The sequence below is a fragment of the Eucalyptus grandis genome, chromosome 6 (genome assembly GCF_016545825.1).
Source record: "Eucalyptus grandis isolate ANBG69807.140 chromosome 6, ASM1654582v1, whole genome shotgun sequence".
Classification (NCBI taxonomy): domain Eukaryota; kingdom Viridiplantae; phylum Streptophyta; class Magnoliopsida; order Myrtales; family Myrtaceae; genus Eucalyptus; species Eucalyptus grandis.
Genome location: NC_052617.1, coordinates 3,492,419 through 3,502,795, shown reverse-complemented (window position 1 = coordinate 3,502,795; position 10,377 = coordinate 3,492,419). Strand labels below are relative to the sequence as shown.

General features: G+C 42.9%; 2 protein-coding genes across 2 annotated transcripts; one reads left to right on the top strand and one right to left on the bottom strand.

The window, feature by feature from the left end:
• Positions 1 to 393: 393 nt before the first annotated feature.
• Positions 394 to 4,169, top strand: LOC104447801 (transcription factor bHLH74). Its single transcript, XM_010061517.3, has 8 exons — positions 394 to 2,170; positions 2,291 to 2,503; positions 2,584 to 2,649; positions 2,735 to 2,803; positions 3,206 to 3,277; positions 3,375 to 3,518; positions 3,616 to 3,697; positions 3,785 to 4,169. Exons 1-8 carry the CDS (start codon positions 1,604 to 1,606, stop codon positions 3,805 to 3,807), a joined length of 1,236 nt encoding a protein of 411 aa, XP_010059819.1. The 5' UTR covers positions 394 to 1,603; the 3' UTR covers positions 3,808 to 4,169.
• Positions 4,170 to 6,234: 2,065 nt separating this feature from the next.
• Positions 6,235 to 9,869, bottom strand: LOC104447802 (probable xyloglucan glycosyltransferase 12). The gene is made up of 5 exons (XM_010061518.3): positions 8,684 to 9,869; positions 8,242 to 8,550; positions 7,779 to 8,069; positions 7,527 to 7,640; positions 6,235 to 7,420 (listed from the first exon to the last, which is right to left on the bottom strand). The coding sequence occupies exons 1-5, from the start codon at positions 9,470 to 9,472 to the stop codon at positions 6,794 to 6,796; spliced, it is 2,130 nt and encodes a 709-aa protein (XP_010059820.2). The 5' UTR covers positions 9,473 to 9,869; the 3' UTR covers positions 6,235 to 6,793.
• Between the last annotated feature and the right edge of the window lie 508 nt (positions 9,870 to 10,377).

The window sequence follows — 10,377 nt, the reverse complement described above, 5'->3', positions numbered from 1 at the left end:
CTAAAATCATCAGGACATGCATACATCCACATCTTGATTGGTATGGAAGGAAGGATCTGGTGGGGGCCATCATAAACCCTTGTGCCATAGATGGAACAATAGGGCACATGGGGAATCATGGAGCTTAGGTGCATAATGAGTGTTGTAAACCAGAAAGATGAAGTAGGTTAGTTGGCACTTACACAAAAAAAAGAAGAAAAAAAGAATTGAGTGTGTAACAGCAAAGGTAGATGTGTTGGAATAGTTGGCAGATTGTGTCAGTAAAAAAGAAAAAAGAAAAAGCATGTCAAGCAAGCAAGCAAAGCTAGCTTGGCTTGGCCTTGAAGAGAAGCACCTATCCAGCTATCTTGTAGTTCTGTCTGAGATAAAGCAAAAGAAAAGCTCGAGCAACTGGTTTGAAAAAAGTGATTAAGATCTGGTAATAATAATTTGGCCTGCAGGAGCAGTTAGCAGTAGTTAAAGTCTCTGTTTTAAATTCACACGTCACCTCTTTGCCTGGGCAGGTAGGAGATCATCTCAACTCTTACGAGCACTTTTTCTTTCACTAGTGGTTGGTCACTCTTCACCTTTTGTGGTGCTGTCGCACTGTTAGTGATCAACAGAAGTTTGGAACTTGATTCTTGCTGTGCTATTTTTAGTGATGTGGGTCTCTTCTTGGAGATTTAGATCAAGGCACTAGATGCGCTTCCTTATTAGGAGGTCCGTGAGCCGAAAGACTGAATAATTTCAGTCCTTACGTGATACAATCCACGCAGTATTGGATGCTTTTTGGGCCTTTTTAGGTACCCATCTGGGAATATCTCAAAAGGGTATCTGCAGAACTTGCCCTTTTTTGCTAGTGTTGGTGTTGTTTTTGGTATTGCTTCGATACTTCAGCTTGTCACTGCCTTCGATGAGCCTTTCCCTCCCGAGCCCCTAGCACCAATTTCCACCTCCAATAGTTGAAGTGGCTCTGTCCCAGTTTGGGTGTACTGTAGTCAACAACATTTCATACTCGTTACTTTAATGACTCTGGCCAATGAAGTGTTGGACGTATTAATTATTTTTCAATTGAGAGAAAAGGGAATCTGCTTTCTTTTTTGGTTGGTCTAGAGCTGTCTCTGACTCTCTGGGACTAGTATTGCTTGCTCTTCCAAATTTTACTTTCTGCTTTTACGGGGTTCACTTTCTCGTCTATAATTATTAAGGACAGGAGCATTCTCTGTCATTGCTTCTTTGGCATAAGAGTAGGCTCAATGAGAAGTTTTTGAAAAAGAGGGAAAAATAGCTGGTACTCTGTGTAGATTCTATTCCTGATTGATAGGATATGTCCTTTTTTTTTTTCACTACGTGCTTCGTGGGATGCTGCAAATAAGAGACTTCTTTTGCTTTACCAAACTCCGGTACTATAAAGCTGACAAAGTCCATTGTGTTCCTTGTTGAGTCCTGCAAGATATCAACAGCTGGTTTTGGTCAAACTAACTTTATACCTTTTCACTCTTCTTCACCTTCTCTGGGTCTTATATATCCTCGAGTCCTAGTTTATGGTAACCTTTGCTGGTTTATTGAAATTGGTTGAAAAGACCTGCTTCAGTTCCTGGGTTATTGTGTCTCAATTCTGAAGATGGAAGGCTGTGACGGTGGTGATGTCGGGTTCAGACATGGGGGTGATAATTTCTTGAATTTTCCACACTCTGGGGTGACTCCCAGTTCAGTCCGGGAGGAATTCTCAGGAATGGCAATCAACCCTTTCGTTAGCTCTGGTTGGGATCCACTCGTGTCCCTAACTCAGAGTTACCGTTTTGCAAATCCTTCAATGGCCTCTGGCTTCCCCTTTTCTTCACACCCCGGCATCATGGAAAATCAAAGAAGTGGTGGCGACTTTCCTCCTCCGCTCGGTCACAATCTATCGGCATTGACCGAGCAGGTCTCATTTGAACGGCTCCCCTGCTCAGAAAGCCGGAGTTACCTGGATGCGGTCGGCTACTTTGGGCTGCCTGACATTGCTAACTCTGGGTGTCCTCCTAACTACGGCTCTCAAAGGGAGGATGATCATGATGGTAGTGAAGGGGCCTCGGCTAACAATAAACTGTCCCAGGACTGCCGGATCGAAGAGGACGGGGAGGGATCATCACCGAGCGTCAAGAGAAGAAAAAATGCGCCGGCTCACGATACCATTTATGATAGTAAGGTCTGTCATCTGTAGTTAATGTGAAAAAGTATGAACATTTGATTTTTCCTTGTTGATGTCCTGTTATGTGCAAATGACTCGGTCTAACAAGTTACCCTTTGTTTGTTAAATCTGGGATAGGAGGTGAAAAGGGATCCTTCTAGGGTGATCTCAGATGTCCCGAAGGAATGGGACGAGAAGAAACAGAAGAATGAGCAGACTTTGCATCCTAATTCTCAGGGCAAACAAACTGGTAAACAAGTGAGAGACAATGTTGAAGCTCCGAAGGAGAACTATATTCATGTGCGAGCGCGCAGAGGCCAAGCTACAAACAGTCACAGCCTTGCGGAGAGGGTAAGCCTTTCGTTGCCCAAATGTCTGAAATGCTACGTTTTTTGAATGCCTTGGACCTACTAGTGTCATTCTGCTTTCAGGTGAGAAGAGAGAAAATTAGTGAGCGGATGAGAATGCTTCAAGAACTCGTCCCCGGATGCAACAAGGTAATCGAATCGCTCTACTTTTCTGAGGTACTTATCTTGCTTACTCGAGATGGTTAGTCATCCGGGGGGGTTTCACTTGCCACAGATCACAGGAAAAGCGGTAATGCTTGATGAGATTATTAACTATGTGCAGTCGCTGCAACAGCAGGTTGAGGTACGCCAACTGTTTTCTTATTCTGGTATACGTATTGTGTCTTTAAGTCCTGAATGAGTTTGACACCATGCACCTTTTAAAACAAATCCATTGAATGGTGTAATGTGCTATTCGATGATATTATCCTTTGTATTAAATGAATGTAAAAGATCTGAGTGGAAGGTGAGTTTCTCTGTAGAGTAATTTTTGTGTGATCTTGACATCAAGTCGATTTTTTCTACACCAAAAATGGCGATCAGATGAGGCCATGTGGTTGTATTCTTCGGGTTTTCATTGGGGCTATCGTTTTTTCTATCTGAATATGCAGTCTCATTCTCCCATTAATGCTAAGTATTAAGATCTGACTATTGAGCAGACCAAATCGAATTAAATGTCCAGTGATGATGTTAGTCTCTTTTGCAGTTCTTGTCCATGAAACTTGCTGCTGTCAGTCCAGAGCTGAGCATTAACTTGGAGAGGATACTTTCCAAAGATGTAAGTCAACATGATGCTGAAAGACTAAAATTCGGGCCTTAAGTATTTTTGGCATGTATAGTTGGTAATCTAAGTTTTACTTTTTCATCTCGCAAAGATATTCTGCTCACCGGGCAGCTCTGCAACTATCATGGATACCGAGCGTGGAATTGCCTGTTCTTCTCCTTATACAAAAGGATTTTTCCCAGAAGCTTTTCCAAGCCTCCCGAGCTCGAATCATCATTATCCTCCATTAACACAGGTCTCTAAAAAGGATCGATCACCTATCTAGGCCATCTCCATCCCATGTTTTTCAATTACGCTAGGACTATTAATAATTGCTATGTTCTTTACATCAGGCTTTTTGTGAGAGTGAGCTACAAACACAGTGTCAATCGCACTTCCTTTCCAGTTCAGGAGTTGACAGTTTGGGTCTAAATGGTAACCGGAAGAAGATCATCTAATGCTACCACAAACTCCACTGGCTTTGCTTTACCATTGACAATTTTCCTGTTTGGCACTTGGCAGGGCGCTTAAAGTCAGAGAGATGAATTTTTCAGAGAAGGGTCTTTGTTCAACCGACTCAAAACTGGAAACCTGGAGAATTAGGCTAACTGTATCTGACTGATTTGGAGGAGAAAATAGAGTTGGTTTTTCCTAAGTAAAGAGAAATGTAGAGTTGTATAGATGGTGAAACAAACTGGTTTACTCTTCGGATTTTTAATCGAAGAGGATGCTCGGAAGTGCTAACATATTTTTGTATATTTAGACAGCACTGACGAATTCTCTATCCGCAATGTGCTTTTTTTCTTTGGTGGTGTTCTGGATTCCTAAAGGGCATTGTGAAGGCAGGCAAGGTTTTTTATTAAGTTGATCAAGGAAAAGGATATGTTTCTGATATTTCTGATCACAATCCTGAATTTTGTAGATTAACCAGCTATGCATCTGAACTTTTAATGGCCCTTCCATCAGCATATGGATTAAGAAACTGTTGTTAAGTTTGGAAATTTGAAATGGGCGGTAATTAAGATGCAGAGAGAGGAGAAAAGCAGGCAGGCTTCTCCTCAAGATTGCTTATGATAATCAAGTAACAATGTGTATCGTGAAAGACAAAAGTCCATTGAGCATGTGGATGCTCCGAAATCTGCAATGTCCTCTTGCATCTAACATTCTGTTGAAGAAAAAAGTAATTATTTCGGGTTGCCATAATATTCATCGGCACTGCTTCGTATCAACTCATGAAGGGATCCACAATCTTTATTATGTCGGACACTCCAAGGACACGAAAACCAAGAACTGTTACGAATCACTTTAAGAGAGGAATCAATCACAGTGACACTATCTCTGTCTCGATCAAATATCACAATGTCCCGATGAAATATCACAAGGAAGGCAGTTTGCCAGCAAATTTGAAAGGGTTGTTCTCTTTTTTGGTAATGAATTTACAGCATTTCTTCAGCTATATGTTGGAGCTAAAGAGGAATAGAATAAGCTTCAAAAGGTGAGAATGCCGTGTAAATTTGGTGCTCAATGAGGAAGACAGTGACATTGGAGAAGCCATACCAAGGAATGGGCTCAGGTACCTCGAAACCACAATTATCCGTCAGCCCAGATCTGTGGTGGAGTCAGCAGATGCCAGACGTGAGGCAGTCCCCATGTTGCTTGCCTCCTATAGCGGACACGATTGAACAGTTAACCTCTGTTTTTTTTACTTGCATTGTCGTTATCCGGCAGGCACTCGACCTGTGATGCCTGAAATCCGATTCGTAAGTACTTGCGTCATCTTGCAGCCTACGATTTCAAGTCCATTACATTTCAAAAGCCTTCTTGAATGGACACTGTAGCCCTGAAAAAGTAATGGGAATATGATACGAACCATGTAGTGATACAAAAAGAACAGAATAGGCTTCCAATGAGATATTACATATCTAGTGATGATGTAAAGGTATTGGCTTTCAGTCTCCCTTTTGGCTAACAAATAGGCAATGAATAAAGATCTAATCAAGTCACTTGTTCAATGATAACCCATCAAATCCCACCTTTAAACCAAAAAGGTTAAGAGAAAAAGAAGGTTCATGCTAGTTTCGCCATATATGTGGTTATAACACTCCGTAACTTTTTGAGTTGATGAAATAACCTTGAGAGAACTAATTTGGTGAAACTTGATATTTGTTGAATTGAAAATATAATATCGTCTGTTTTAATCAAAATAATGATGTTTTATTCCACCCCCTTAAGTTATTTTCCCTTTGTGTTTATACAAACTTCATATCCTCTTTCTGCTTGCTAATGTGCTCGGGCCAATTTCTATAGAGGATTTTCTATAATGAGTATAGACCTTATCAGTAATCTTTGTTAATTAACACATCTTAAATCTAAATTATAATCATAAAGAGTTCACAAACTTAATCAAAGAATTCCCCAAAAAAAACTTGTACTAAAGAATTGAATATAAAAAGGAGTAATTAGGGATTGAACTTTAGAGAGACACTGTCAATGAATGTCCTTTATTAATATTCTTTTAAATTACAATCCGATCAATAAATTTGTCAAAGCAATCAAATCTTAGACGATCATCATAAAAAAGCAATGAATACAGAAACTCCTCCAAGTTGAACACAACAATTTGAGAAAGATCGATAAAAATTACTAGATCAGGTGATTCACATCAAGGATATATTTTTCCTCTTTTATCAATCTTAACAGATTGTGATTTAACTTAATTGAGGAGCATTCGCAGTTTTTTTACTATTTTCTGCCCTTTCCCTTTCTCACTTCACGGTGTCTTTTTCTTTTTCCTGGTCGAATCACTTCATGATGTCATTAGTTGTCAAATGATGCTCTGTTCCCACTGATCTTGGAAGTTATTCTTCTGTTTCTTTCCGGCTGAATCCAGCAAAGCCAAAAAGGACGAGTGGGAAAACGAATGGCTTTTCCCTTTGAACTATGAAACTTCCAGAATCTTTCAAACTCTGAGCTCACTTATTGCCCATGCGCATCTCAAACTGGTGGAATTAAAGAGGAAAAGAACAAAGCTGTACTATAATATCATCATCCTCGTATCAACATGCCGTAAGTCCTCGTATACCAATGATCAAACCGAAAGCAGAGGAACATTGAATCTTATGTCGAATGCTTATTTCTGTCAAAGAAAAAATTGACATTTGGATCTACATTTCTTCCAACCAAAGAAAAAATTGCATCTAAACAAAAGAATTTTCAGAAGAAACATAAGAGCAAAAAGAAAAAGAACATGTGGTATGAACATCATACTTATTGAGGAGCATTGCCAGTTTTCTTCTGTGCCTCCTCACTTTCTTTGATGGTGACTTTGTTCTTCTATCAAGGTAACTTATAACGTTCCGGCTGGATTGGTGAGAGTGTTGCAGAGACAACAAATGCAGCAGGCAGCAACTTCGAGACTTGCTAGCGCAGATAGAACTCTATCTGTTTATCACTTGCAGCCACTCTCTCATCTCCAGATTTGCGGTGCTTTATATACTAGCTATACACCCTAAATAGCATTACCTCTTCACTTCACTCCACCTGCTCGCCGATTAAATCCAGACCGACCAGCAAGAATGATATCCCCTGGAACAACAGGAAGTAAAAGTGGACACCCTGAGCGGATAGGAGGCTTCTGGCTGAAGCCGTGAGGAGGAGGAATGCTAAAGTAAGCTCCTTGGTATATATTCGGTTGTGCTTCTTCTTCCGAGATGCCTTCTTCTCTTGCCTGCTGATTTCCTCCTTCAGGGCCTCGAGATCAGGAGCAGAATTGCCCCTTTTGTGCTTCGTCTCTTTCTCGACCAAAGACAAGAGATCGCCCTCTGAGGAACGGCCTGATTTCTTGGTAACGACCCACTCATATGCACTACCAAGCTGGAACAGCCCTGAGATCATCGCGTTGAACTTGGTCACAGACATGGTGTTCTCAAAGAGAAGGTAAGGGACAATAAAGGGGAAGGATTTGGGTGCTGGTAGTATGTTGAGAAAAGACATGGTCGCTGGAATGTAGCAGACGACCCATGCTGGGAGCTCGGCCTCGGGAACGAACATTGTCATGGGAAGGATTATACAGAAAAGAGTGAAGGAATAAAACGGCAATATCAGCTTCCTCAGAAGGAAAAAGAGGAAGATCAAATTGAATTTCTTCCAAATGCTGATCTGCAATTACCAAGAAACACGTAAGAACAAATACCAAGTTAGTCCTCAGCAACTTTTTAAGTGGGTTTTTGCATTTTGCAATTGTTGTGCTGAAGTAAGTAAGCACCTTGGATTTGATTATGGCCGGCAAGCAGAGGCGAAACAATTGCATCGGCCCAGAATGCCATCTATGTTGCTGCTTCCTGTATGCTTCATAAGACTCCGGTAATTCGCATTGGGCCTGGTCAAGACAACATGAAATTTCCATGAACACTACAAATCCTGGCTCAGCTTGTCGAGGAAACAAACATATTTTGATGTCATAAAAGCTATAATATTAAGAATGTTCCCAATTTCTGCCCATTAACCAGATAAGTACCTCAACATCATTGAGAAAAATAAATTTCCACCCATGAAGATGAGCCCGAACTGCAATGTCCATGTCCTCGACGGTCGTCCTCTCCAACCACCCCCCAGAATCCTCCAAAGCCTTAATCCTCCACACGCCAGCAGTTCCATTGAAACCGAAGAAATTTAAGAAGACACCATTCACTTGCTGCTCCACCTCAAAGTGGAAAGCCAGATTAATGTGCTGGAGCCTAGTTAGGAGGTTCTCATCCTTGTTCACAAATGACCATCTCGCTTGAACCAAGCCTAGCTCGTCATTATCCTGCATTATCACCAGATTGCAATTTTAACATCATCGGAATGCAAAATTGCAGATGAACAACTCAACCCCAGAATCTTCATTTCCTTTAGTACGTGTAAGCAGCAAAATTCTGAAAGTATGCATTCTCGACACACATAAGACAAATCTGCCACATGAAATTACTAAAAAGTACCTTAAAATGAGGAACTGTTCTCTTTAGGAAGTCAGGGGCGGGCTGAAAATCAGCATCAAAGATACTGACAAACTCATACTCTTTGACGTAGCTGCAATTCATAGCTGACTTGAGATTACCAGCTTTGTATCCTTCTCTAATTACCCTATGCCGATACACGATGCGAGCACCTTCTTGCTGCCACTTGTTCACTTCCTCTTTAATCAGCGACTGTGCAGTGGGATCGTCAGAATCATCGAGGACTTGAATCAGCAACTTCGATTTCGGCCAGTCCAAGTTGCAGACAGCCGCAATTGACTGCTGATACACCTGATGGATAGATTAAGAATTTCCACATCAGATCAAGCTCACTATTTCTTGATTAATGCCACGACAGATTCATTTGGAAATCGATGTACTCAAACACACAAATGACAAGAAATGGGGTGGTTTCAATTTTTACCTCCTTTTCATTGCACATGGGGAGTTGCACTAGGACCATAGGGAAGTATCCCTTCTCGCCGGATTCGACATCGACTGAGGCGTCCTCCTTTGGGATCGGCTTGATGTTTTTGAATTTGATCCAGAAACAACCCAAACACAGGACAAGCCTGTCCAAGCTCTGGATAAGGAAGAGCACTATGCAAGCATTGGCCAAGAACTGCAATGGAGGAGCAAGATATTCCACCCGGATCGAAACCCACTTCGAATACAACCGATCGAAAACACCCTTAACTGAGAAAGAAGTTGCCAACAGGTGTTGCAACTCGACATTGTGCGCACCATAGTGCCAACCCTTGAAGTAAGCAGCCACTTCAAACCCTAACAGGACAATGGACAGCCAAAGGAACACTTTTGTGCAAGTATAGAACCTGGCCTTGAGAGTGGGGCTCTCTCTCACTCCCCCGCCGAGACGAGAAGCCTCGCTGACGTCGTTGTCCGTCCTGCCGGCGGCCACGCGGCGCCTGACGGCGGAGGCGAGGCCGAGGAAGGCGGCGGCCATGGAGGCCAGGCAGCCGGCGGCCCTGTGGGCCCTGAGGAGCAGGACCCACGTGAGCTGCTTCGCGTTCTTGTTGCGCGTCCGCTCCGGCGCCGCCCCCTCGCCGGCGGCGGGGGCGCCGGCGGGGAAGATGTCCTCGTCCGACGGGCTCTCCAGCTCGAGCATGGACCAGTTCAGGTTCTCCATCTTGACGACGACGGGGGTGCCCTTGTGAACGTTCTGTTTTGCCCACGAATCGAGCGAAGGTGCCATTTTTAAGTCTTGATTTTCTCGAATCTCGATTCTTGAAGCACACCCACTTCGCAGGAAAGGCCAAGCTTTCAGCTTTCGTAGAAGATTCACTCCAGGGAAGGCGAGCCAAGAAACACCGAACGTGTTGCGACCAAGTGGCTTTTATCAGATCAAAATGCTAATGCCAATGAGGATTAGAGAAGAAAATGATGGACGACGTGGAGAGAGGGGGTATTCATGAGCCGTGAACGAGGAGGAGGCAACGGAGCGCCAAAGGACTCATCGCTCAATCAATTACAGCTCTGAGGAAGAAGTGCGAGAACTGGAGGAACGTAATAAGGGAGGGAGGCAGAGGAGAGAGAGAGAGAGAGAGAGAGAAAACAGAGACAGAGAGTCCAAGTGGTAACAGCTCAACACGTCTTTGATTTTGATTCCGGAAGTTTTTAAAATTAAAAGGAAACGAAATGTCCCGACGAGGAAGGAAGGAAAGCACGCACGTTGTCTGTCGATGTCAATGTCTCATCCATCCATCCATCCCTCCCTCTCTCTCTCTCTCCAGTCTCCACACGCGGATTTGATCGTTTTCACAATGAATGTCAAAAGGAAACCTCTTGAATTTCATGGCGAGATCGCTAAGCTACCAATTTGATAAAAAAAATTTGACGTGGTTTGCCAAATCTCGTCCCCATACGCGACAGCTAAACGAGTGTATTATGCGGGGCAAGACTTGAGGGAGCGAAATGTCCAGCAGGGGGAGCGTGGAGCTGGATGGGTTGCTGTTGTTGACGAAGGTGGGCTTTGTCCTTTTCCGAGGCTTGTGTTTCAAAATTGGAGATATCGACGCGTGAAATCGAGAGAAGTCGTCGATTCCCACTGCCACCATGTTAACCAAGAGCGCCATTCCTTTTTTTACTTGGATTCTCTAT